The sequence below is a fragment of the Oncorhynchus kisutch genome, unplaced genomic scaffold (genome assembly GCF_002021735.2).
Source record: "Oncorhynchus kisutch isolate 150728-3 unplaced genomic scaffold, Okis_V2 Okis09a-Okis19a_hom, whole genome shotgun sequence".
In the NCBI taxonomy this organism is placed as follows: Eukaryota; Metazoa; Chordata; class Actinopteri; order Salmoniformes; family Salmonidae; genus Oncorhynchus; species Oncorhynchus kisutch.
Window position 1 is genome coordinate 18,529,098 of NW_022261985.1, and position 27,948 is coordinate 18,557,045.

Genomic DNA, 27,948 nt, shown 5'->3' on the forward strand with positions numbered 1-27,948 from the left:
GGGAGGGAGGGAGGGAGGGAGGGGGGGGGGTGGGAGGGAGGGAGGATGGGGAGGGAGGGAGGGAGGGTGGATGGGGGATGGAGGAAGGGAGGTGGAGAGGGGGGGATGGGAGGGAGGGAGGGAGGGAGGGAGGGAGGGAGGGAGGGAGGGAAGGAAGGAAGGAGGGAGGGAGGGAGGGAGGGAGGGAGGGAGGGAGGGAGGAGGAGGGAGGGAGGGAGGGAGGGAGGGAAGGAGGAGGGAGGGAGGGAGGGAGGGAGGGAGGGAGGGAGGGAGGGAGGGAGGGAGGGAGGGAGGGAGGGAGGGAGGGAGGGAGGGAGGGAGATAACTTATTTGCACTTATTAGCAGAGGTATTATGTAACTTTTTGGGCGACCTGACCAAATTCACATAGAAATATGAGTTATAGATCTGTAATTCTCTTTGAAATGAAGTCACGAAGAGGTAGATCTGTTATATGTGTGTAAATGCTATGCTTCCCATTCTTAAGTTTAATTTTTGTGTCTTTTACTCAGCTTCATGTTTAGTTCACAGTGGTTTAAATTACCCATGATGCTCTACTCTATACTGTAGGATATGTCTGGTTCACAGTGGTTTAAATTACCCATGATGCTCTACACTGTAGGAGATGTCTGGTTCACAGTGGTTTAAATTACCCATGATGCTCTACTCTACACTGTAGGAGATGTCTGGTTCACAGTGGTTTAAATGATCCCATGAAGCTCTACTCTATACTGTAGGAGATGTCTGGTTCACAGTGGTTTAAATTACCCATGATGCTCTATACTGTAGGAGATGTCTGGTTCACAGTGGTTTATGCGTGTAGCGTGTTGTGTGTGTAGTGTGGTGGGTGTGTGGCGTGGTGTGTGTGTAGCGTGATGTGTGTGTAGCGTGACGTGTGTGTAGCGTGGTGGGTGTGTAGCTTGGTGGGTGTGTAGCGTGGTGTGTGTGTAGCATGGTGTGTGTGTAGCGTGGTGTGTGTGTAGCTTGGTGTGTGTGTAGCGTGGTGGGTGTGTAGCGTGGTGTGTGTGTAGCGTGGTGTGTGTGTAGCGTGGTGTGTGTGTAGCGTGGTGTGTGTGGTTACCACTGCGTGTCTCGTCGTAGGGGTAGTTGGCCACCACATCTCCTCCATGCAGATTAGCTGAGAGGACGAATGGAATCTCCATTATCCACCTGATCACTGCCTTGGTCTCTGGAGCTAGCTGGAGACAACACAGACAGACTGGATCACTGCCTTGGTCTCTGGAGCTAGCTGGAGACAACACAGACAGACAGGATCACTGCCTTGGTCTCTGGAGCCAGCTGGAGACAACACAGACACAGACAGACAGGATCACTGCCTTGGTCTCTGGAGCCAGCTGGAGACAACACAGACACAGACAGACAGGATCACTGCCTTGGTCTCTGGAGCCAGCTGGAGACAACACCGACAGACAGGATCACTGCCTTGGTCTCTGGAGCCAGCTGGAGACAACACAAACACAGACAGACAGGATCACTGCCTTGGTCTCTGGAGCCAGCTGGAGACAACACAGACACAGACAGACAGGATCACTGCCTTGGTCTCTGGAGCCACCTGGAGACAACACAGACACAGACAGACAGGATCACTGCCTTGGTCACTGGAGCTAGCTGGAGACAACACAGACACAGACAGACAGGACCACTGCCTTGGTCTCTGGAGCAGCCTGGAGACAACACAGACACAGACAGACAGGATCACTGCCTTGGTCTCTGGAGCTAGCTGGAGACAACACAGACACAGACAGACAGGACCACTGCCTTGGTCTCTGGAGCCAGCTGGAGACAACACAGACACAGACAGACAGGATCACTGCCTTGGTCTCTGGAGCCAGCTGGAGACAACACAGACACAGACAGACAGGATCACTGCCTTGGTCTCTGGAGCCAGCTGGAGACAACACCGACAGACAGGATCACTGCCTTGGTCTCTGGAGCTAGCTGGAGACAACACAAACACAGACAGACAGGATCACTGCCTTGGTCTCTGGAGCCAGCTGGAGACAACACAGACACAGACAGACAGGATCACTGCCTTGGTCTCTGGAGCTAGCTGGAGACAACACAGACACAGACAGACAGGATCACTGCCTTGGTCTCTGGAGCCACCTGGAGACAACACAGACACAGACAGACAGGATCACTGCCTTGGTCTCTGGAGCTAGCTGGAGACAACACAGACACAGACAGACAGGACCACTGCCTTGGTCTCTGGAGCAGCCTGGAGACAACACAGACACAGACAGGATCACTGCCTTGGTCTCTGGAGCCAGCTGGAGACAACACAGACACAGACAGACAGGATCACTGCCTTGGTCTCTGGAGCCAGCTGGAGACAACACAGACACAGACAGACAGGATCACTGCCTTGGTCTCTGGAGCCAGCTGGAGATAACACAGACAGACAGGATCACTGCGTTGGTCTCTGGAGCTAGCTGGAGACAACACAGACAGATAGGATCACTGCCTTGGTCTCTGGAGCCAGCTGGAGACAACACAGACACAGACAGGATCACTGCCTTGGTCTCTGGAGCTAGCTGGAGACAACACAGACACAGACACAGACAGGACCACTGCCTTGGTCTCTGGAGCAGCCTGGAGGCAACACAGACAGGATCACTGCCTTGGTCTCTGGAGCCAGCTGGAGACAACACAGACAGACAGACAGGATCACTGCCTTGGTCTCTGGAGCCAGCTGGAGACAACACAGACAGACAGGACCACTGCCTTGGTCTCTGGAGCAGCCTGGAGACAACACAGACAGGATCACTGCCTTGGTCTCTGGAGCCAGCTGGAGACAACACAGACAGACAGACAGGATCACTGCCTTGGTCTCTGGAGCCAGCTGGAGACAACACAGACAGACAGGATCACTGCCTTGGTATCTGGAGCCAGCTGGAGACAACACAGACAGACAGGATCACTGCCTTGGTCTCTGGAGCTAGCTGGAGACAACACAGACACAGACAGACAGACAGGTGTGTTACCAGACAGACAGACAGGTGTGTTACCTTGGTATTTTCGTCCACGGCCTTCTTCATGTTGTTGAGCAGGTGGTTGTTGGCTCCGCCCTCCTTCTCGTTGCCGTAGACGATACGGTCCAGGTCAGGGAAGTTCCTGTTCAGGTCAACCCCCTGGGCGTTACTACGACCTACGAACCAATCTTTCAGCTCCCCCGACTGACACACAGAGGGAGGAGAGATGTTACCTGGTCCCATGAACCAGTCTGTGTGTGTGTTAGTTGTGATGTGTGTGTTAGTTGTGGTGTGTGTGTTAGTTGTGGTGTGTGTGTTACCTGGTCCCATGAACCAGTCTGTGTGTGTGTTAGTTGTGATGTGTGTGTTAGTTGTGGTGTGTGTGTTACCTGGTCCCATGAACCAGTCTGTGTGTGTGTTAGTTGTGATGTGTGTGTTAGTTGTGGTGTGTGTGTTAGTTGTGGTGTGTGTGTTAGTTGTGGTGTGTGTTACCTGGTCCCATGAACCAGTCTGTGTGTGTGTTAGTTGTGATGTGTGTGTTAGTTGTGGTGTGTGTGTTACCTGGTCCCATGAACCAGTCTGTGTGTGTGTTAGTTGTGGTGTGTGTGTTAGTTGTGGTGTGTGTGTTAGTTGTGTGTGTGTGTGTTAGTTGTGGTGTGTGTGTTAGTTGTGGTGTGTGTGTTAGTTGTGGTGTGTGTGTTTAGTTGTGGTGTGTGTGTTAGTTGTGGTGTGTGTGTTAGTTGTGTGTGTGTGTTAGTTGTGGTGTGTGTGTTAGTTGTGGTGTGTGTGTTAGTTGTGGTGTGTGTGTTAGTTGTGGTGTGTGTGTTAGTTGGTCCCATGAACCAGTCTGTGTGTGTGTTAGTTGTGATGTGTGTGTTAGTTGTGGTGTGTGTGTTAGTTGGTCCCATGAACCAGTCTGTGTGTGTGTTAGTTGTGATGTGTGTGTTAGTTGTGGTGTGTGGTGTTACCTGGTCCCATGAACCAGTCTGTGTGTGTGTTAGTTGTGATGTGTGTGTTAGTTGTGGTGTGTGTGTTAGTTGTGGTGGTGTGTGTTAGTTGTGATGTGTGTGTTAGTTGTGGTGTGTGTGTTAGTTGTGATGTGTGTGTTAGTTGTGGTGTGTGTGTTAGTTGTGATGTGTGTGTTAGTTGTGGTGTGTGTGTTAGTTGTGGTGTGTGTGTTAGTTGTGGTGTGTGTGTTAGTTGTGATGTGTGTGTTAGTTGTGAGTGTGTGTGTAGTTGTGGGTGTGTGTTAGTTGTGGTGTGTGTGTTAGTTGTGGTGTGTGTGTTAGTTGTGGTGTGTGTGTTAGTTGTGGTGTGTGTGTTAGTTGTGATGTGTGTGTTAGTTGTGATGTGTGTGTTAGTTGTGGTGTGTGTGTTAGTTGGTGGTTGTGTGGTTAGTTGTTGGTGTGTGTTAGTTGTGATGTGTGTGTTAGTTGTGGTGTGTGTGTTAGTTGTGATGTGTGTGTTAGTTGTGGTGTGTGTGTTAGTTGTGGTGTGTGTGTTAGTTGTGATGTGTGTGTTAGTTGTGGTGTGTGTGTTAGTTGTGGTGTGTGTGTTAGTTGTGATGTGTGTGTTAGTTGTGGTGTGTGTGTTAGTTGTGATGTGTGTGTTAGTTGTGGTGTGTGTGTTAGTTGTGGTGTGTGTGTTAGTTGTGATGTGTGTGTTAGTTGTGGTGTGTGTGTTAGTTGTGGTGTGTGTGTTAGTTGTGATGTGTGTGTTAGTTGTGGTGTGTGTGTTAGTTGTGGTGTGTGTGTTAGTTGTGGTGTGTGTGTTAGTTGTGGTGTGTGTGTTAGTTGTGGTGTGTGTGTTACCTGGTCCCATGAACCAGTCTGTGTGTGTGTTAGTTGTGATGTGTGTGTTAGTTGTGGTGTGTGTGTTAGTTGTGATGTGTGTGTTAGTTGTGGTGTGTGTGTTAGTTGTGGTGTGTGTGTTACCTGGTCCCATGAACCAGTCTGTGTGTGTGTTAGTTGTGGTGTGTGTGTTAGTTGTGGTGTGTGTGTTAGTTGTGGTGTGTGTGTTAGTTGTGGTGTGTGTGTTAGTTGTGGTGTGTGTGTTAGTTGTGGTGTGTGTGTTAGTTGTGATGTGTGTGTTAGTTGTGGTGTGTGTGTTAGTTGTGATGTGTATGTTAGTTGTGGTGTGTGTGTTAGTTGTGGTGTGTGTGTTAGTTGTGGTGTGTGTGTTAGTTGTGGTGTGTGTGTTAGTTGTGGTGTGTGTGTGTTAGTTGTGGTGTGTGTGTTAGTTGTGGTGTGTGTGTTAGTTGTGGTGTGTGTGTTAGTTGTGGTGTGTGTGTTAGTTGTGATGTGTGTGTTAGTTGTGGTGTGTGTGTTAGTTGTGGTGTGTGTGTTAGTTGTGATGTGTGTGTTAGTTGTGGTGTGTGTGTTAGTTGTGGTGTGTGTGTTAGTTGTGATGTGTGTGTTAGTTGTGGTGTGTGTGTTAGTTGTGATGTGTGTGTTAGTTGTGGTGTGTGTGTTAGTTGTGGTGTGTGTGTTAGTTGTGATGTGTGTGTTAGTTGTGGTGTGTGTTAGTTGTGTGTGTGTGTGTTAGTTGTGATGTGTGTGTTAGTTGTGGTGTGTGTGTTAGTTGTGGTGTGTGTGTTAGTTGTGGTGTGTGTGTTAGTTGTGGTGTGTGTGTTAGTTGTGGTGTGTGTGTTACCTGGTCCCATGAACCAGTCTGTGTGTGTGTTAGTTGTGATGTGTGTGTTAGTTGTGGTGTGTGTGTTAGTTGTGATGTGTGTGTTAGTTGTGGTGTGTGTGTTAGTTGTGGTGTGTGTGTTACCTGGTCCCATGAACCAGTCTGTGTGTGTGTTAGTTGTGGTGTGTGTGTTAGTTGTGGTGTGTGTGTTAGTTGTGGTGTGTGTGTTAGTTGTGGTGTGTGTGTTAGTTGTGGTGTGTGTGTTAGTTGTGGTGTGTGTGTTAGTTGTGATGTGTGTGTTAGTTGTGGTGTGTGTGTTAGTTGTGATGTGTGTGTTAGTTGTGGTGTGTGTGTTAGTTGTGGTGTGTGTGTTAGTTGTGGTGTGTGTGTTAGTTGTGGTGTGTGTGTTAGTTGTGGTGTGTGTGTGTTAGTTGTGGTGTGTGTGTTGTGTGTGTGTTGTTTGGTGTGTGTGTTAGTTGTGTGTGTGTGTGTTAGTTGTGGTGTGTGTGTTAGTTGTGGTGTGTGTGTTAGTTGTGGTGTGTGTGTTAGTTGTGGGTGTGTGTTAGTTGTGGTGTGTGTGTTAGTTGTGATGTGTGTGTTAGTTGTGATGTGTGTGTTAGTTGTGGTGTGTGTGTTAGTTGTGGTGTGTGTGTTAGTTGTGGTGTGTGTGTTAGTGTGGTGTGTGTGTTAGTTGTGGTGTGTGTGTTAGTTGTGATGTGTGTGTTAGTTGTGGTGTGTGTGTTAGTTGTGGTGTGTGTGTTAGTTGTGGTGTGTGTGTTAGTTGTGGTGTGTGTGTTAGTTGTGATGTGTGTGTTAGTTGTGGTGTGTGTGTTAGTTGTGATGTGTGTGTTAGTTGTGGTGTGTGTGTTAGTTGTGGTGTGTGTGTTAGTTGTGATGTGTGTGTTAGTTGTGGTGTGTGTGTTAGTTGTGGTGTGTGTGTTAGTTGTGATGTGTGTGTTAGTTGTGGTGTGTGTGTTAGTTGTGGTGTGTGTGTTAGTTGTGGTGTGTGTGTTAGTTGTGGTGTGTGTGTTAGTTGTGATGTGTGTGTTAGTTGTGGTGTGTGTGTTAGTTGTGGTGTGTGTGTTAGTTGTGGTGTGTGTGTTAGTTGTGATGTGTGTGTTAGTTGTGGTGTGTGTGTGTGTGTGTGTGTTAGTTGTGGTGTGTGTGTTAGTTGTGGTGTGTGTGTTAGTTGTGGTGTGTGTGTTACCTGGTCCCATGAACCAGTCTGTGTGTGTGTTAGTTGTGATGTGTGTGTTAGTTGTGGTGTGTGTGTTAGTTGTGATGTGTGTGTTAGTTGTGGTGTGTGTGTTAGTTGTGGTGTGTGTGTTACCTGGTCCCATGAACCAGTCTGTGTGTGTGTTAGTTGTGGTGTGTGTGTTAGTTGTGGTGTGTGTGTTAGTTGTGGTGTGTGTGTTAGTTGTGGTGTGTGTGTTAGTTGTGGTGTGTGTGTTAGTTGTGGTGTGTGTGTTAGTTGTGATGTGTGTGTTAGTTGTGGTGTGTGTGTTAGTTGTGATGTGTATGTTAGTTGTGGTGTGTGTGTTAGTTGTGGTGTGTGTGTTAGTTGTGGTGTGTGTGTTAGTTGTGGTGTGTGTGTTAGTTGTGGTGTGTGTGTGTTAGTTGTGGTGTGTGTGTTAGTTGTGGTGTGTGTGTTAGTTGTGGTGTGTGTGTTAGTTGTGGTGTGTGTGTTAGTTGTGGTGTGTGTGTTAGTTGTGGTGTGTGTGTTAGTTGTGGTGTGTGTGTTAGTTGTGTGTGTGTGTGTTAGTTGTGGTGTGTGTGTTAGTTGTGGTGTGTGTGTTAGTTGTGGTGTGTGTGTTAGTTGTGGTGTGTGTGTTAGTTGTGGTGTGTGTGTTAGTTGTGATGTGTGTGTTAGTTGTGATGTGTGTGTTAGTTGTGGTGTGTGTGTTAGTTGTGATGTGTGTGTTAGTTGTGGTGTGTGTGTTAGTTGTGGTGTGTGTGTTACCTGGTCCCATGAACCAGTCTGTGTGTGTGTTAGTTGTGATGTGTGTGTTAGTTGTGGTGTGTGTGTTAGTTGTGGTGTGTGTGTTAGTTGTGGTGTGTGTGTTAGTTGTGATGTGTGTGTTAGTTGTGGTGTGTGTGTTAGTTGTGATGTGTGTGTTACCTGGTCCCATGAACCAGTCTGTGTGTGTGTTAGTTGTGATGTGTGTGTTAGTTGTGGTGTGTGTGTTACCTGGTCCCATGAACCAGTCTGTGTGTGTGTTAGTTGTGGTGTGTGTGTTAGTTGTGATGTGTGTGTTAGTTGTGGTGTGTGTGTTAGTTGTGATGTGTGTGTTAGTTGTGGTGTGTGTGTTAGTTGTGGTGTGTGTGTTAGTTGTGGTGTGTGTGTTAGTTGTGATGTGTGTGTTAGTTGTGGTGTGTGTGTAGTTGTGGTGTGTGTGTGTGTTAGTTGTGGTGTGTGTGTTAGTTGTGATGTGTGTGTTAGTTGTGGTGTGTGTGTTAGTTGTGGTGTGTGTGTTAGTTGTGGTGTGTGTGTTAGTTGTGGTGTGTGTGTTAGTTGTGGTGTGTGTTAGTTGTGGTGTGTGTGTTAGTTGTGGTGTGTGTGTTAGTTGTGGTGTGTGTGTTAGTTGTGGTGTGTGTGTTAGTTGTGGTGTGTGTGTGTTAGTTGTGGTGTGTGTGTTAGTTGTGGTGTGTGTGTTAGTTGTGGTGTGTGTGTTAGTTGTGGTGTGTGTGTTAGTTGTGGTGTGTGTGTTAGTTGTGGTGTGTGTGTTAGTTGTGGTGTGTGTGTTAGTTGTGGTGTGTGTGTTAGTTGTGGTGTGTGTGTTAGTTGTGGTGTGTGTGTTAGTTGTGGTTGTGTGTTAGTTGTGGTGTGTGTGTTAGTTGTGGTGTGTGTGTTAGTTGTGGTGTGTGTGTTACCTGGTCCCATGAACCAGTCTGTGTGTGTGTTAGTTGTGATGTGTGTGTTAGTTGTGGTGTGTGTGTTAGTTGTGGTGTGTGTGTTAGTTGTGATGTGTGTGTTAGTTGTGGTGTGTGTGTTAGTTGTGGTGTGTGTGTTAGTTGTGGTGTGTGTGTTAGTTGTGGTGTGTGTGTTAGTTGTGGTGTGTGTGTTAGTTGTGGTGTGTGTGTTAGTTGTGGTGTGTGTGTTAGTTGTGGTGTGTGTGTTAGTTGTGGTGTGTGTGTTACCTGGTCCCATGAACCAGTCTGTGTGTGTGTTAGTTGTGGTGTGTGTGTTAGTTGTGTGGTGTGTGTGTTAGTTGTGGTGTGTGTGTAGTTGTGGTGTGTGTGTTAGTTGTGGTGTGTGTGTTAGTTTGGTGTGTGTGTGTTAGTTGTGGTGTGTGTGTTAGTTGTGGTGTGTGTGTTAGTTGTGGTGTGTGTGTTAGTTGTGGTGTGTGTGTTAGTTGTGGTGTGTGTGTTAGTTGTGGTGTGTGTGTTAGTTGTGGTGTGTGTGTTAGTTGTGGTGTGTGTGTTAGTTGTGGGTGTGTGTTAGTTGTGGTGTGTGTGTTAGTTGTGGTGTGTGTGTTAGTTGTGGTGTGTGTGTTAGTTGTGGTGTGTGTGTTAGTTGTGGTGTGTGTGTTAGTTGTGGTGTGTGTGTTAGTTGTGGTGTGTGTGTGTTAGTTGTGGTGTGTGTGTTAGTTGTGGTGTGTGTGTTAGTTGTGGTGTGTGTGTTAGTTGTGGTGTGTGTGTTAGTTGTGGTGTGTGTGTTTAGTTGTGGTGTGTGTGTTAGTTGTGGTGTGTGTGTTAGTTGTGGTGTGTGTGTTAGTTGTGGTGTGTGTGTTAGTTGTGGTGTGTGTGTTAGTTGTGGTGTGTGTGTTAGTTGTGATGTGTGTGTTAGTTGTGGTGTGTGTGTTAGTTGTGGTGTGTGTGTTAGTTGTGGTGTGTGTGTTAGTTGTGGTGTGTGTGTTAGTTGTGGTGTGTGTGTTAGTTGTGGTGTGTGTGTTAGTTGTGGTGTGTGTGTTAGTTGTGGTGTGTGTGTTAGTTGTGGTGTGTGTGTTAGTTGTGGTGTGTGTGTTAGTTGTGGTGTGTGTGTTAGTTGTGGTGTGTGTGTTAGTTGTGGTGTGTGTGTTAGTTGTGGTGTGTGTGTTAGTTGTGGTGTGTGTGTTAGTTGTGGTGTGTGTGTTAGTTGTGGTGTGTGTGTTAGTTGTGTGTTACCTGGGAGGCAGCTTTCTCAAAGCCATCAGGGTTCATAGAGGGCATCAGGTGGATACGTGTGGTGTGGATCAGATCGATGATCGACTCGTTGCCCTGATACAACAGAACAACATATTAACTCTGTGATCGACTCGTTGCCCTGTGAAAACACAACAACATATTAACTCTGTGATCGTTTAGTTGGATCCAAACTACAGGTTATATTACCTGTTGGTAACAGAGGTACTGAGACAGGTTATATTACCTGTTGGTAACAGAGGTACTGAGACAGGTTATATTACCTGTTGGTAACAGAGGTACTGAGACAGGTTATATTACCTGTTGGTAACAGAGGTACTGAGACAGGTTATATTACCTGTTGGTAACAGAGGTACTGAGACAGGTTATATTACCTGTTGGTATCAGAGGTACTGAGACAGGTTATATTACCTGTTGGTATCAGAGGTACTGAGACAGGTTATATTACCTGTTGGTAACAGAGGTATTGAGACAGGTTATATTACCTGTTGGTTACAGAGGTACTGAGACAGGTTATATTACCTGTTGGTAACAGAGGTACTGAGACAGGTTGTAACAGAGGTACTGAGACAGGTTGTAACAGAGGTACTGAGACAGGTTATATTACCTGTTGGTAACAGAGGTACTGAGACAGGTTATATTACCTGTTGGTAACAGAGGTATTGAGACAGGTTATATTACCTGTTGGTAACAGAGGTACTGAGACAGGTTATATTACCTGTTGGTAACAGAGGTACTGAGACAGGTTATATTACCTGTTGGTATTGGTTACAGAGGTACTGAGACAGGTTATATTACCTGTTGGTAACAGAGGTACTGAGACAGGTTGTAACAGAGGTACTGAGACAGGTTATATTACCTGTTGGTAACAGAGGTACTGAGACAGGTTATATTACCTGTTGGTAACAGAGGTACTGAGACAGGTTATATTACCTGTTGGTAACAGAGGTACTGAGACAGGTTATATTACCTGTTGGTAACAGAGGTACTGAGACAGGTTATATTACCTGTTGGTATTGGTTACAGAGGTACTGAGACAGGTTGTAACAGAGGTACTGAGACAGGTTATATTACCTGTTGGTAACAGAGGTACTGAGACAGGTTGTAACAGAGGTACTGAGACAGGTTATATTACCTGTTGGTAACAGAGGTACTGAGACAGGTTATATTACCTGTTGGTATCAGAGGTACTGAGACAGGTTGTAACAGAGGTACTGAGACAGGTTATATTACCTGTTGGTAACAGAGGTACTGAGACAGGTTATATTACCTGTTGGTATTGGTTACAGAGGTACTGAGCCAGGTAGACGATGAGTTCCCGTCCTACCGCCTCGTTGCCGTGCATGTTTCCGATGTACTTAAACTCTGGCTCACCTGGGGAAAGAGAAACACAGGTTAGGTCAACACACACACACAGGTTAGGTCAACACACACACAGGTTAGGTCAACACACACACAGGTTAGGTCAACGCACACACAGGTTAGGTCAAAACACACAGGTTAGGTCAAAACACACAGGTTAGGTCAACACACACACACAGGTTAGGTCAAAACACACAGGTTAAGTCAAAACACACAGGTTAGGTCAACAAACACAGGTTAGGTCAACACACACAGGTTAGGTCAAAACACACAGGTTAAGTCAAAACACACAGGTTAGGTCAAAACACACAGGTTAGGTCAACACACACACACACAGGTTAGGTCAAAACACACAGGTTAGGTCAAAACACACACTGGTTAAGTCTAGTCAAAACACACAGGTTAGGTCAACACACACATAGGTTAGGTCAAAACACACAGGTTAGGTCAAAACACACAGGTTAGGTCAAAACACACAGGTTAGGTCAACATATGATATGATGTTTCCAAATCCATGTTCAGTCCTACAGAGTATCACAGAGTATCTACCCATGTTCAGTCCTACAGAGTATCACAGAGTATCTACCCATGTTCAGTCCTACAGAGTAACTACCCATGTTCAGTCCTACAGAGTATCACAGAGTAACTACCCATGTTCAGCCCTACAGAGTATCACATAGTATCTATCCATGTTCAGTCCTACAGAGTAACTACCCATGTTCAGCCCTACAGAGTATCACATAGTATCTATCCATGTTCAGTCCTACAGAGTATCACAGAGTAACTACCCATGTTCAGTCCTACAGAGTATCACAGAGTAACTATCCATGTTTAGTCCTACAGAGTAACTACCAATGTTCAGTCATACAGAGTAACTACCCATGTTCAGTCATACAGAGTATCACAGAGTAACTACCCATGTTCAGTCATACAGAGTATCACAGAGTAACTACACATGTTCAATCCTACATTATCTTCCCAGGTCTGTCTCCTGGTCTCTTAACTACAACCCTCTGGTCTAAATCAGCAGAGTCTTCTCTTTCTGTCTCCTGGTGTCTTAACTACAACCCTCTGGTCTACATCAGCAGAGTCTTCTCTTTCTGTCTCCTGGTGTCTTAACTACAACCCTTGGGTCTACATCAGCAGAGTCTTCTCTTTCTGTCTTCTGATGTCTTAAAGAGACTACAACCCTCTGGTCTACATCAGCAGAGTCTTCTCTTTCTGTCTCCTGGTGTCTTAAAGAGACTACAACCCTCTGGTCTACATCAGCAGAGTCTTCTCTTTCTGTCTCCTGAGGTCTTAACTACAACCCTCTGGTCTACATCAGCAGAGTCTTCTCTTTCTGTCTCCTGGTGTTTTAAAGAGACTACACCGTCTGGTCTAACATCAGCATAGTTGTCTCTTTCTGTCTCCTGGTGTCTTAAAGAGACTACAACCCTCTGGTCTACATCAGCAGAGTCTTCTCTTTCTGTCTCCTGGTGTCTTAAAGAGACTACAACCCTCTGGTCTACATCAGTAGAGTCTTCTCTTCCTGTCTCCTCCTGATGTCTTAGAGAGACTACAAAACCTCTGGTCTACATCAGCAGTCTTCTCTGTCCTGTCTCTGGTGTCTAACTAACAACCCTCTGGTCCGACAGCAACATAGTCTTCTCTTTCTGTCTCCTCCTGGTGTCTTAACTACAACCATCTGGTCTACATCAGCAAGAGTCCTTCTTCTTTCTGTCTGTCTCCTGAGGTCTTAAAGAGACCTACAAACCCTCTTGGCTACATCAGCAGAGTCCCCGTCTCTTTCGGTCTCCTGGTGTCTTAACCTACAACCCTCTGGTCTACATCAGCAGAGTCTTCTCTTTCTGTCTCCTGGTGTCTTAAAGAGACTACAACCCTCTGGTCTACATCAGCAGAGTCTGCTCTTTCTGTCTCCTGGTGTCTTAAAGAGACTACAACCCTCTGGTCTACATCAGCAGAGTCTTCTCTTTCTGTCTCCTGGTGTCTTAAAGAGACTACAACCCTCTGGTCTACATCAGCAGAGTCTTCTCTTTCTGTCTCCTGGTGTCTTAAAGAGACTACAACCCTCTGGTCTACATCAGCAGAGTCTTCTCTACCTCCAATCTAACTCTGTGATAAAAGTGATGTCTCCAGTCTGTGATGTCTCCAGTCTGTGATGTCTCCTGTCTGTGATGCCTCCTGTCTGTGAACGTACTGTGATGTCTACTGCCTGTGATGTCTCCTGTCTGTGATGTCTCCTGTCTGTGATAGATCTGTGATGTCTCCTGTCTGTGATGTCTCCTGTCTGTGATGCCTCCTGTCTGTGATGCCTCCTGTCTGTGATGCCTCCTGTCTGTGAACGTACTGTGATGTCTACTGTCTGTGATGTCTCCTGTCTGTGATATTTCCTGCCTGTGATGTCCTCCTGTCTGTGATGTCTCCGGTCTGTGATAGATCTGTGATGTCTCCTGTCTGTGATGTCTCCAGTCTGTGATGTCTCCTGTCTGTGATGCCTCCTGTCTATGATAGACCTGTAACGTCACACTGCCACGCTAACACACACACACTCACACACACACACACCACACATACACACACAGACACACACACACACACACACACGTCACACTACACTTCCCACTGTTACCACAGAGACGGGCCAAATACAGGAGACAAATTAATGGACAACAAGGTGACTCATGTGTTTTTTTGACCAGTCATTATATCTCACCAGCCTGCTATCCTCACCTGCACACACAACACAAAAGAGAAAAAATATATATATGGAGAGAGAAAGGGTTGGAGAGAGATAGGGTTAGAGAGAGAGAGAGAGAGAGAGAGAGAGAGAGAGAGAGAGAGAGAGAGAGAGACAGAGAGAGAGAGAGAGAGAGTGAGAGAGAGAGATAGAGAGATAGCGAGAGAGATGGTTAGAGGAGAGAGAGAGGAATCATGGGAAAAAATGTCAGCTAGATGCAAGATGGCCTCCTTAACACACTCAGGAGGACATGCAGGCATAACTAAGAACTAAGAATAAAGAGAGAGAGACAGACAGGAGAGAGAATGTGGGTTTCCTCAGATGTATAATTGATGATTTCTGGCTGCAACATCGCATCACTCTCTGAAACTTCAGTCCCTATAGTTTGTCCTGTTCGTGATGTGGCTGGTTTCTACCTGGTCTCTTCTTCAGTCCCTATAGCTTGTCCTGTTTGTGATGTGGCTGGTTCCACCTGGTCTCCTCTAATTCAGTCCCTATAGTTTGTCCTGTTTGTGATGTGGCTGGTTCTAACCTAGTCCTACCTCAGGCCCTATAGTTTGTCCTGTTTGTGATGTGGCTGGTTCTACCTGGTCCTCTACTTCAGTCCCTATAGTTGTCCTGTTTGTGATGTGGCTGGTTCTACCTGGTCTCTACTTCAGTCCCTATAGTTTGTCCTCTTTGTGACGTGTCTGGTTCCACCTGGTCTCCTCTACTTCAGTCCCTATACAGTAGTTGTCCTGTTTGTGATGTGGCTGGTTCCACCTGGTCTCCTCTACTTCATCCCTATAGTTTGTCCTGTTTGTGATGTGGCTGGTTCTACCTGGTCTCTACTTCAGTCCCTATAGTTTGTCCTGTTTGTGATGTGGCTGGTTCTAACCTGGTCTCTACTTCAGTCCCTATAGTTTGTCCTGTTTGTGATGTGGCTGGTTCTACCTAGTCTCTACCCTCAGTCCCTATAGTTTGTCCTGTTTGTGATGTGGCTGTTCTACCTGGTCTCTACTTCAGTCCCTATAGTTTGTCCTGTTTGTGATGTGTCTGGTTCCACCTGGTCTCCTCTACTTCAGTCCCTATACAGTAGTTGTCCCGGTTGTGATGTGGCTGGTTCCACCGGGTCTCTCTACTTCAGTCCCTATAGTTTGTCCTGTTTGTGATGTGGCTGGTTCTACATGGTCTCTACTTCAGTCCCTATAGTTTGTCCTGGTTTGTGATGTGTCTGGTTCTACCTGGTCTCTACTTCAGTCCCTATAGTTTGTCCTGTTCGGTGATGTGGCTGGTTCTACCTGGTCTCTTCTTCAGTCCCTATAGCTTGTCCTGTTTGGATGTGGCTGGTTCCACCTGGTCTCCTCTACGTCAGTCCCTATAGTTGTCCTGTTTGTGATGTGGCTGGTTCCAGCTGGTCTCTCCTCTACTTCAGTCCCTACAGTTTGTCCTGTTTGTGATGTGGCTGGGTCTACCTGGTCTCTACTTCAGTCCCTATAGTTTGTCCTGTTTGTGATGTGGGCTGGTTCTACCTGGTCTCTACAGTAGTCCCTATATTTGTCCTGTTTGTGATGTGGCTGTTCTACCTGGTCTTTACCTTCAGTCCCTATAGTTTGTCCTGTTTGTGATGTGGCTGGTTCTACCTGGTCTCTACTTCAGGTCCCTATAGTTTGTCCTGTTTGTGATGTGGCTGGTTCTACCTGGTCCTCTACTTCAGTCCCTATAGTTTGTCCTGTTTGTGATGTGTCTGGTTCCACCTGGTCTCCTCTACTTCAGTCCCTATACAGTAGTTGTCCTGCTTGTGATGTGGCTGGTTCCACCTGGTCTCCTCTACTTCAGTCCCTATAGTTTGTCCTGTTTGTGATGTGGCTGGTTCTACCTGGTCTCTACTTCAGTCCCTATAGTTTGTCCTGTTTGTGATGTGGCTGGTTCTACCTGGTCTCTACTTCAGTCCCTATAGTTTGTCCTGTTTGTGATGTGGCTTGTTCTACCTGGTCCTCTACTTCAGTCCCTATAGTTGTCCCTGTTTGTGATGTGGCTGGTTCCACCTGGTCTCTACTTCAGTCCCTATAGTTTGTCCTGTTCGTGATGTGGCTGGTTCTACCTGGTCTCTACTTCAGTCCCTATAGTTTGTTCTGTTTGTGATGTGGCCTGGTTATATTTGGTCTCTACTTCTGTCCCTATAGTTTGTCCTGTTTGTGATGTGGCTGGTTCTACTTGGTCCTCTACTTCAGTCCCTATAGTTTGTCCTGTTTGTGATGTGGCTGGTTATATTGGTCTCTACTTCTGTCCCTATAGTTTTGTCCTGTTTGTGATGTGGCTGGTTCTACTTGGTCTCTACTTCGGTCCCTATAGTTTGTCCTGTTTGTGATGTGGCTGTTCTACTTGGTCTCTACTTCGGGTCCCTATAGTTTGTCCTGTTTGGTGATGTGGCTGGTTCCACCTGGTCTCCTCTACTTCAGCCCCTATAGTTTGTCCTGTTTGTGATGTGGCTGGTTCCACCTGGTCTCCTCTACTTCAGTCCCTACAGTTGTCCTGTTTGTGATGTGGCTGGTTCTACCTGGTCTCTACTTCAGTCCCTATAGTTTGGTCCTGTTTGTGATGTGGCTGGTTCTAACTAGTCTCTAACCTCAGTCCCTATAGTTTGTCCTGTTTGTGATGTGGCTGGTTCTACCTGGTCTCTACTTCAGTCCCTATAGTTGTCCTGTTTGTGATGTGGCTGGTTCTACCTGGTCTCTACTTCAGTCCCTATAGTTTGTCCTGTTTGTGATGTGGCTGGTTCCCCTGGTCTCCTCTACTTCAGTCCCTATAGTTTGTCCTGTTTGTGATGTGTCTGGTTCTACCTGGTCTCTACTTCAGTCCCTATAGTTTGTCCTGTTCGTGATGTGGCTGGTTCTACCTGGTCTCTTCTTCAGTCCCTATAGCTTGTCCTGTTTTGTGATGTGGCTGGTTCCACCTGGTCTCCTCTACTTCAGTCCCTATAGTTTGTCCTGTTTGTGATGTGGGCTGGTTCCAGCTGGTCTCCTCTACTTCAGTCCCTACAGTTTGTCCTGTTTGTGATGTGGCTGGTTCTACCTGGTCTCTACTTCAGTCCCTATAGTTTGTCCTGTTTGTGATGTGGCTGGTTCTACCTGGTCTCTACATTAGTCCCTATAGTTTGTCCTGTTTGTGATGTGGCTGGTTCTACCTGGTCTTTACTTCAGTCCCTATAGTTTGTCCTGTTTGTGATGTGGCTGGTTCTACCTGGTCTCTACTTCAGTCCCTATAGTTTGTCCTGTTTGTGATGTGGCTGGTTCTACCTGGTCTCTACTTCAGTCCCTATAGTTTGTCCTGTTTGTGATGTGTCTGGTTCCACCTGGTCTCCTCTACTTCAGTCCCTATACAGTAGTTGTCCTGCTTGTGATGTGGCTGGTTCCACCTGGTCTCCTCTACTTCAGTCCCTATAGTTTGTCCTGTTTGTGATGTGGCTGGTTCTACCTGGTCTCTACTTCAGTCCCTATAGTTTGTCCTGTTTGTGATGTGGCTGGTTCTACCTGGTCTCTACTTCAGTCCCTATAGTTTGTCCTGTTTGTGATGTGGCTGGTTCTACCTGGTCTCTACTTCAGTCCCTATAGTTTGTCCTGTTTGTGATGTGGCTGGTTCCACCTGGTCTCTACTTCAGTCCCTATAGTTTGTCCTGTTCGTGATGTGGCTGGTTCTACCTGGTCTCTACTTCAGTCCCTATAGTTTGTTCTGTTTGTGATGTGGCTGGTTATATTTGGTCTCTACTTCTGTCCCTATAGTTTGTCCTGTTTGTGATGTGGCTGGTTCTACTTGGTCTCTACTTCAGTCCCTATAGTTTGTCCAGTTTGTGATGTGGCTGGTTATATTTGGTCTCTACTTCTGTCCCTATAGTTTGTCCTGTTTGTGATGTGGCTGGTTCTACTTGGTCTCTACTTCGGTCCCTATAGTTTGTCCTGTTTGTGATGTGGCTGGTTCCACCTGGTCTCCTCTACTTCAGCCCCTATAGTTTGTCCTGTTTGTGATGTGGCTGGTTCCACCTGGTCTCCTCTACTTCAGTCCCTACAGTTTGTCCTGTTTGTGATGTGGCTGGTTCTACCTGGTCTCTACTTCAGTCCCTATAGTTTGTCCTGTTTGTGATGTGGCTGGTTCTACCTGGTCTCTACTTCAGTCCCTATAGTTTGTCCTGTTTGTGATGTGGCTGGTTCTAACTAGTCTCTACCTCAGTCCCTATAGTTTGTCCTGTTTGTGATGTGGCTGGTTCTACCTGGTCTCTACTTCAGTCCCTATAGTTGTCCTGTTTGTGATGTGGCTGGTTCTACCTGGTCTCTACTTCAGTCCCTATAGTTTGTCCTGTTTGTGATGTGTCTGGTTCCACCTGGTCTCCTCTACTTCAGTCCCTATACAGTAGTTGTCCTGTTTGTGATGTGGCTGGTTCCACCTGGTCTCCTCTACTTCAGTCCCTATAGTTTGTCCTGTTTGTGATGTGGCTGGTTCTACCTGGTCTCTACATCAGTCCCTATAGTTTGTCCTGTTTGTGATGTGGCTGGTTCTACCTGGTCTCTAATTCAGTCCCTATAGTTTGTCCTGTTTGTGATGTGGCTGGTTCTACCTAGTCTCTACCTCAGTCCCTATAGTTTGTCCTGTTTGTGATGTGGCTCGTTCTACCTGGTCTCTACTTCAGTCCCTATAGTTTGTCCTGTTTGTGATGTGTCTGGTTCCACCTGGTCTCCTCTACTTCAGTCCCTATACAGTAGTTGTCCTGTTTGTGATGTGGCTGGTTCCACCTGGTCTCCTCTACTTCAGTCCCTATAGTTTGTCCTGTTTGTGATGTGGCTGGTTCTACCTGGTCTCTACTTCAGTCCCTATAGTTTGTCCTGTTTGCGATGTGTCTGGTTCCACCTGGTCTCCTCTACTTCAGTCCCTATAGTTGTCCTGTTTGTGATGTGGCTGGTTCTACCTGGTCTCTACTTCAGTCCCTATAGTTTGTCCTGTTTGTGATGTGTCTGGTTCTACCTGGTCTCTACTCAGTCCCTATAGTTTGTCCTGTTTGTGATGTGGCTGGTTCTACCTGGTCTCCTCTACTTCAGTCCCTATACAGTAGTTGTCCTGTTTGTGATGTGGCTGGTTCTACCTGGTCTCCTCTACTTCAGTCCCTATAGTTTGTCCTGTTTGTGATGTGGCTGGTTCTACCTGGTCTCCTCTACTTCAGTCCCTATAGTTTGTCATGTTTGTGATGTGGCTGGTTCTACCTGGTCTCCTCTACTTCAGTCCCTATAGTTTGTCCTGTTTGTGATGTGGCTGCTTCTACCTGGTCTCTACTTCAGTCCCTATAGTTTGTCCTGTTTGTGATGTGGCTGGTTCTACCTGGTCTCTACTTCAGTCCCTATAGTTTGTCCTGTTTGTGATGTGGCTGGTTCCACCTGGTCTCTACTTCAGTCCCTATAGTTTGTCCTGTTTGTGATGTGGCTGGTTCTACCTGGTCTCTACTTCAGTCCCTATAGTTTGTCCTGTTTGTGATGTGGCTGGTTCTACCTGGTCTCTACTTCAGTCCCTATAGAATGTCCTGTTTGTGATGTGGCTGGTTCCACCTGGTCTCCTCTACTTCAGTCCCTATAGTTTGTCCTGTTTGTGATGTGGCTGGTTCTACCTGGTCTCTACTTCAGTCCCTATAGTTTGTCCTGTTTGTGATGTGTCTGGTTCTACCTGGTCTCCTCTACTTCAGTCCCTATAGTTTGTCCTGTTTGCGATGTGTCTGGTTCCACCTGGTCTCCTCTACTTCAGTCCCTATAGTTTGTCCTGTTTGTGATGTGTCTGGTTCTACCTGGTCTCTTCTTCAGTCCCTATAGTTTGTCCTGTTTGTGATGTGGCTGGTTCTACCTGGTCTCCTCTACTTCAGTCCCTATACAGTAGTTGTCCTGTTTGTGATGTGGCTGGTTCTACCTGGTCTCCTCTACTTCAGTCCCTATAGTTTGTCCTGTTTGTGATGTGGCTGGTTCTACCTGGTCTCCTCTACTTCAGTCCCTATAGTTTGTCATGTTTGTGATGTGGCTGGTTCTACCTGGTCTCCTCTACTTCAGTCCCTATAGTTTGTCCTGTTTGTGATGTGGCTGCTTCTACCTGGTCTCTACTTCAGTCCCTATAGTTTGTCCTGTTTGTGATGTGGCTGGTTCTACCTGGTCTCTACTTCAGTCCCTATAGTTTGTCCTGTTTGTGATGTGGCTGGTTCCACCTGGTCTCTACTTCAGTCCCTATAGTTTGTCCTGTTTGTGATGTGGCTGGTTCTACCTGGTCTCCTCTACTTCAGTCCCTATAGTTTGTCCTGTTTGTGATGTGGCTGGTTCTACCTGGTCTCCTCTACTTCAGTCCCTATAGTTTGTCATGTTTGTGATGTGGCTGGTTCAACCTGGTCTCCTCTACTTCAGTCCCTATAGTTTGTCCTGTTTGTGATGTGGCTGCTTCTACCTGGTCTCTACTTCAGTCCCTATAGTTTGTCCTGTTTGTGATGTGGCTGGTTCTACCTGGTCTCTACTTCAGTCCCTATAGTTTGTCCTGTTTGTGATGTGGCTGGTTCCACCTGGTCTCTACTTCAGTCCCTATAGTTTGTCCTGTTTGTGATGTGGCTGGTTCTACCTGGTCTCTACTTCAGTCCCTATAATTTGTCCTGTTTTGATGTGGCTGGTTCTACCTGGTCTCTACTTCAGTCCCTATAGTTTGTCCTGTTTGTGATGTGGCTGGTTCTACCTGGTCTCTACTTCAGTCCCTATAGTTTGTCCTGTTTGTGATGTGGCTGGTTCTACCTGGTCTCTACTTCAGTCCCTATAGTTTGTCCTGTCTGTGATGTGGCTGGTTCTACCTGGTCTCTACTTCAGTCCCTATAGTTTGTCCTGTTTGTGATGTGGCTGGTTCCACCTGGTCTCCTCTACTTCAGTCCCTATAGTTTGTCCTGTTTGTGATGTGGCTGGTTCTACCTGGTCTCTACTTCAGTCCCTATAGTTTGTCCTGTTTGTGATGTGTCTGGTTCTACCTGGTCTCCTCTACTTCAGTCCCTATAGTTTGTCCTGTTTGCGATGTGTCTGGTTCCGCCTGGTCTCCTCTACTTCAGTCCCTATAGTTTGTCCTGTTTGTGATGTGTCTGGTTCTACCTGGTCTCTACTTCAGTCCCTATAGTTTGTCCTGTTTGTGATGTGGCTGGTTCTACCTGGTCTCCTCTACTTCAGTCCCTATAGTTTGTCCTGTTTGTGATGTGGCTGGTTCTACCTGGTCTCCTCTACTTCAGTCCCTATACAGTAGTTGTCCTGTTTGTGATGTGGCTGGTTCTACCTGGTCTCCTCTACTTCAGTCCCTATAGTTTGTCTTGTTTGTGATGTGGCTGGTTCTACCTGGTCTCCTCTACTTCAGTCCCTATAGTTTGTCATGTTTGTGATGTGGCTGGTTCTACCTGGTCTCCTCTACTTCAGTCCCTATAGTTTGTCCTGTTTGTGATGTGGCTGCTTCTACCTGGTCTCTACTTCAGTCCCTATAGTTTGTCCTGTTTGTGATGTGGCTGGTTCCACCTGGTCTCTACTTCAGTCCCTATAGTTTGTCCTGTTTGTGATGTGGCTGGTTCTACCTGGTCTCTACTTCAGTCCCTATAGTTGTCCTGTTTGTGATGTGGCTGGTTCCACCTGGTCTCTACTTCAGTCCCTATAGTTTGTCCTGTTCGTGATGTGGCTGGTTCTACCTGGTCTCTACTTCAGTCCCTATAGTTTGTTCTGTTTGTGATGTGGCTGGTTATATTTGGTCTCTACTTCTGTCCCTATAGTTTGTCCTGTTTGTGATGTGGCTGGTTCTACTTGGTCTCTACTTCAGTCCCTATAGTTTGTCCTGTTTGTGATGTGGCTGGTTATATTTGGTCTCTACTTCTGTCCCTATAGTTTGTCCTGTTTGTGATGTGGCTGGTTCTACTTGGTCTCTACTTCGGTCCCTATAGTTTGTCCTGTTTGTGATGTGGCTGGTTCCACCTGGTCTCCTCTACTTCAGCCCCTATAGTTTGTCCTGTTTGTGATGTGGCTGGTTCCACCTGGTCTCCTCTACTTCAGTCCCTACAGTTTGTCCTGTTTGTGATGTGGCTGGTTCTACCTGGTCTCTACTTCAGTCCCTATAGTTTGTCCTGTTTGTGATGTGGCTGGTTCTACCTGGTCTCTACTTCAGTCCCTATAGTTTGTCCTGTTTGTGATGTGGCTGGAGCTAACTAGTCTCTACCTCAGTCCCTATAGTTTGTCCTGTTTGTGATGTGGCTGGTTCTACCTGGTCTCTACTTCAGTCCCTATAGTTGTCCTGTTTGTGATGTGGCTGGTTCTACCTGGTCTCTACTTCAGTCCCTATAGTTTGTCCTGTTTGTGATGTGTCTGGTTCCACCTGGTCTCCTCTACTTCAGTCCCTATACAGTAGTTGTCCTGTTTGTGATGTGGCTGGTTCCACCTGGTCTCCTCTACTTCAGTCCCTATAGTTTGTCCTGTTTGTGATGTGGCTGGTTCTACCTGGTCTCTACTTCAGTCCCTATAGTTTGTCCTGTTTGTGATGTGGCTGGTTCTACCTGGTCTCTAATTCAGTCCCTATAGTTTGTCCTGTTTGTGATGTGGCTGGTTCTACCTAGTCTCTACCTCAGTCCCTATAGTTTGTCCTGTTTGTGATGTGGCTCGTTCTACCTGGTCTCTACTTCAGTCCCTATAGTTTGTCCTGTTTGTGATGTGTCTGGTTCCACCTGGTCTCCTCTACTTCAGTCCTTATACAGTAGTTGTCCTGTTTGTGATGTGGCTGGTTCCACCTGGTCTCCTCTACTTCAGTCCCTATAGTTTGTCCTGTTTGTGATGTGGCTGGTTCTACCTGGTCTCTACTTCAGTCCCTATAGTTTGTCCTGTTTGCGATGTGTCTGGTTCCACCTGGTCTCCTCTACTTCAGTCCCTATAGTTGTCCTGTTTGTGATGTGGCTGGTTCTACCTGGTCTCTACTTCAGTCCCTATAGTTTGTCCTGTTTGTGATGTGTCTGGTTCTACCTGGTCTCTACTTCAGTCCCTATAGTTTGTCCTGTTTGTGATGTGGCTGGTTCTACCTGGTCTCCTCTACTTCAGTCCCTATACAGTAGTTGTCCTGTTTGTGATGTGGCTGGTTCTACCTGGTCTCCTCTACTTCAGTCCCTATAGTTTGTCCTGTTTGTGATGTGGCTGGTTCTACCTGGTCTCCTCTACTTCAGTCCCTATAGTTTGTCCTGTTTGTGATGTGGCTGGTTCTACCTGGTCTCCTCTACTTCAGTCCCTATAGTTTGTCCTGTTTGTGATGTGGCTGGTTCTACCTGGTCTCCTCTACTTCAGTCCCTATAGTTTGTCCATGTTTGTGATGTGGCTGTTCAACCTGGTCTCCTCTACTTCAGTCCCTATAGTTTGTCCTGTTTGTGATGTGGCTGCTTCTACCTGGTCTCTACTTCAGTCCCTATAGTTTGTCCTGTTTGTGATGTGGCTGGTTCTAACGCAGGTCTCTACTTCAGTCCCTATAGTTTGTCCTGTTTGTGATGTGGCTGGTTCCACCTGGTCTCTACTTCAGTCCCTATAGTTTGTCCTGTTTGTGATGTGGCTGGTTCTACCTGGTCTCTACTTCAGTCCCTATAGTTTGTCCTGTTTGTGATGTGGCTGGTTCTACCTGGTCTCGTACTTCAGTCCCTATAGTTTGTCCTGTTTGTGATGTGGCTGGTTCTACCTGGTCTCTACTTCAGTCCCTATAGTTTGTCCTGTTTGTGATGTGGCTGGTTTCTACCTGGTCTCCTACTTCAAGTCCCTATAGTTTGTCCTGTTTGTGATGTGGCTGGTTCTACCTGGTCTCTACTTCAGTCCCTATAGTTTGTCCTGTTTGGTGATGTGGCTGGTTCTACCTGGTCTCCTCTACTTCAGTCCCTATAGTTTGTCCTGTTTGTGATGTGTCTGGTTCTAAGCCTGGTCCTCTACTTCAGTCCCTATAGTTTGTCCTGTTTGTGATGTGTCTGGTTCTACCTGGTCTCCTCTACTTCAGTCCCTATAGTTTGTCCTGTTTGTGATGGTGTCTGGTTCTACCTGGTCTCCTCTACTCAGTCCCTATAGTTTGTCCTGTTTGTGATGTGGCGGTTCTACCTGGTCCTCTAGCTTCAGTCCCTAGTAGTTTGTCCTTTTGTGATGTGGCTGGTTCTACCTGGTCTCCTCTACTTCAGTGCCCTATAGTTTGTCCTGTTTGTGATGTGGCTGGTTCTACCTGGTCTCCTCTACTTCAGTCCCTAAAGTAGTTTTGTCATGTTTGTGATGTGCATGGTTCTACCTGGTCTCTCTACTTCAGTCCCTATAGTTTGTCTGTTTGTGATGTGGCTGGTTCTAACTGGTTCTCTACCTCAGTCCCTATAGTTTGTCCTGTTGTGATGTGCTGGTTCTACCTGGTCCCTCTACTTCAGTCCCTATAGTTTGTCCTGTTTGTGATGTGGCTGTTCTCACCTGGTCTCTACTTCAGTCCCTATAGTTTGTCCTGTTTGTGATGTGGCTGGTTCCACCTGGTCTCCTACTTCAGTCCCTATAAGTTTGTCCTGTTTGTGATGTGGCTGGTTCTACCATGGTCCTCTTCAGTCCCTATAGTTTGTCCTGTTTGTGATGTGCTGGTTCTACCTGGTCTCTTACTTCAGTCCCTATAGTTGCCTTTGTGATGTGGGCTGGTTCTACTGGTCTCTACTTCAGTCCCTATAGTTTTGTCCTGTTTGTGATGTGGCTGGTTCTACCTGGTCTCTACTTCAGTCCCTATAGTTTGTCCTGTTGTGATGTGGCTGGTTCCACCTGGTCTCCTCTACTTCAGTCCCTATAAGTTGTCCTGTTTGTGATGTGGCTGGTTCTACCTGGTCTCTACTTCAGTCCCTATAGTTTGTCCTGTTTTGTGATGTGTCTGGTTCTACTGGTCTCTCTACTTCAGTCCCTATAGTTTGTCCTGTTTGCGATGTGTCTGGTTCCACCTGGTCTCCTCTACTTCAGTCCCTATAGTTTGTCCTGTTTGTGATGTGGCTGGTTTCTACCTGGTCTCTCTACTTCAGTCCCTATAGTTTGTCCTGTTTGTGATGTGGCTGGTTCTAACCTGGTCTCCTCTACTTCAGTCCCTATAGTTTGTCCTGTTTGTGATGGTGGCTGGTTCTACCTGGTCTCCTACTTCAGTCCCTATAGTTTTGTCCTGTTTGTAGATGTGGCTGGTTCTAACCTGGTCTCTACTTCAGTCCCTATAGTTGTCCTGTTTGTGATGTGGCTGGTTCTACTGGTCTCTACTTCAGTCCCTATAGTTTGTCCTGTTTGTGATGTGGCTGGTTCTACCTGTCTCTACTTCAGTCCCTATAGTTTGTCCTGTTTGTGATGTGGCTGGTTATATCTGGTCTCTACTCTAGTCCCTATAGTTTGTCCTGTTTGTGATGTGGCTGGTTCTACTTGGTCTCGTACTTCAGTCCCTATAGTTTGTCCTGTTTGTGATGTGGCTGGTTATATTGGTCCTCTACTTCTGTCCTATAGTTTGTCCTGTTTGTGATGTGGCTGGTTCTACCTTGGTCTCTACTTCAGTCCCTATAGTTTGTCCTGTTTGTGATGTGGCTGGTTCTACCTGGTCTCTACTTCAGTCCCTATAGTTTGTCCTGTTTGTGATGTGGCTGGTTCTACCTGGTCTCTACTTCAGTCCCTATAGTTTGTCCTGTTTGTTGATGTGGCTGGTTATACCTTGGTCTCTACTTCAGTCCCTATAGTTTGTCCTGTTTGTGATGTGGCTGGTTCTACCTGGTCTCTACTTCAGTCCCTATAGTTTGTCCTGTTTGTGATGTGGGCTGGTTCCACCTGGTCTCCTCTACTTCAGTCCCTATAGTTGTCCTGTTTGTGATGTGGCTGGGTTCTACCTGTCTCTACTTCAGTCCCTACAGTTTTGTCCTGTTTGTGATGTGCTGGTTTCTACCTGTCTCCTACTTCAGTCCCTATAGTTTGTCCTGTTGTGGATGTGGCTGGTTCTACCTGGTCTCCTACTTCAGTCCCTATAGTTTGTCCTGTTTGTGATGTGGCTGGTTCTAACTAGTCTCTACCCTCAGTCCCTATAGTTTGGTCCTGTTTGTGATGTGGCGTCCGGTCTAACCTGGTCTCTACTCTACTTCAGTCCCCTATAGTTGTCCTGTTTTGTTGATGTGTCTGGTTCCAACCTGGCTTCCTCTACTTCTCCGTCCCTATACAGTAGTTGTCCTGTTTGTGATGTGGCGGTTCCACCTGGTTCACTCTACTTCAGTCCTATAGTTTGTCCCTGTTTGTGGATGTGGCTGGTTCTAACTAACCTGGTCTCGTTACTTCAGTCCCTATAGTTTGTTCCTGTTTGCGATGTGGACTGGGTTCCACCTGGTCTCTAATTCAGTCCCTATAGTTTGTCCTGTTTGTGATGTGGCTGGTTCTACCTAGTCTCTACCTCCTCGTCCCTATAGTTTGTCTGTTTGTGATGTGGCTCGTTCTACCTGGTCTCTACTTCAGTCCTATAGTTTGTCCTGTTTGTGATGTGTCTGGTTCACCTGGTCTCCTCTACTTCAGTCCCTATACAGTAGTTGTCCTGTTTGTGATGTGGCTGGTTCCACCTGGTCTCCTCTACTTCAGTCCCTATAGTTTGTCCTGTTTGTGATGTGGCTGGTTCTACCTGGTCTCTACTTCAGTCCCTATAGTTTGTCCTGTTTGCGATGTGTCTGGTTCCACCTGGTCTCCTCTACTTCAGTCCCTATAGTTGTCCTGTTTGTGATGTGGCTGGTTCTACCTGGTCTCTACTTCAGTCCCTATAGTTTGTCCTGTTTGTGATGTGTCTGGTTCTACCTGGTCTCTACTTCAGTCCCTATAGTTTGTCCTGTTTGTGATGTGGCTGGTTCTACCTGGTCTCCTCTACTTCAGTCCCTATACAGTAGTTGTCCTGTTTGTGATGTGGCTGGTTCTACCTGGTCTCCTCTACTTCAGTCCCTATAGTTTGTCCTGTTTGTGATGTGGCTGGTTCTACCTGGTCTCCTCTACTTCAGTCCCTATAGTTTGTCATGTTTGTGATGTGGCTGGTTCTACCTGGTCTCCTCTACTTCAGTCCCTATAGTTTGTCCTGTTTGTGATGTGGCTGCTTCTACCTGGTCTCTACTTCAGTCCCTATAGTTTGTCCTGTTTGTGATGTGGCTGGTTCTACCTGGTCTCTACTTCAGTCCCTATAGTTTGTCCTGTTTGTGATGTGGCTGGTTCCACCTGGTCTCTACTTCAGTCCCTATAGTTTGTCCTGTTTGTGATGTGGCTGGTTCTACCTGGTCTCTACTTCAGTCCCTATAGTTTGTCCTGTTTGTGATGTGGCTGGTTCTACCTGGTCTCTACTTCAGTCCCTATAGAATGTCCTGTTTGTGATGTGGCTGGTTCCACCTGGTCTCCTCTACTTCAGTCCCTATAGTTTGTCCTGTTTGTGATGTGGCTGGTTCTACCTGGTCTCTACTTCAGTCCCTATAGTTTGTCCTGTTTGTGATGTGTCTGGTTCTACCTGGTCTCCTCTACTTCAGTCCCTATAGTTTGTCCTGTTTGCGATGTGTCTGGTTCCACCTGGTCTCCTCTACTTCAGTCCCTATAGTTGTCCTGTTTGTGATGTGGCTGGTTCTACCTGGTCTCTACTTCAGTCCCTATAGTTTGTCCTGTTTGTGATGTGTCTGGTTCTACCTGGTCTCTACTTCAGTCCTATAGTTTGTCCTGTTTGGTGATGTGGCTGGTTCTACCTGGTCTCCTCTACTTCAGTCCCTATACAGTAGTTGTCCTGTTTGTGATGTGGCTGGTTCTACCTGGTCTCCTCTACTTCAGTCCCTATAGTTTGTCCTGTTTGTGATGTGGCTGGTTCTACCTGGTCTCCTCTACTTCAGTCCCTATAGTTTGTCATGTTTGTGATGTGGCTGGTTCTACCTGGTCTCCTCTACTTCAGTCCCTATAGTTTGTCCTGTTTGTGATGTGGCTGCTTCTACCTGGTCTCTACTTCAGTCCCTATAGTTTGTCCTGTTTGTGATGTGGCTGGTTCTACCTGGTCTCTACTTCAGTCCCTATAGTTTGTCCTGTTGTGATGTGGCTGG

General features: G+C 46.7%; 1 protein-coding gene across 1 annotated transcript in view; it reads right to left on the reverse strand.

Annotated features, from left to right (window-relative positions):
• LOC109887009 (carboxypeptidase E) overlaps window positions 1-27,948 on the reverse strand; it is a 49,597-nt gene that overhangs the window by 5,693 nt on the left and 15,956 nt on the right. Inside the window, 4 exon segments of the mRNA XM_031815415.1 lie at window positions 1,081-1,198; window positions 3,029-3,196; window positions 9,728-9,820; window positions 11,016-11,119. Coding sequence (XP_031671275.1) covers window positions 1,081-1,198; window positions 3,029-3,196; window positions 9,728-9,820; window positions 11,016-11,119 — 483 coding nt within the window.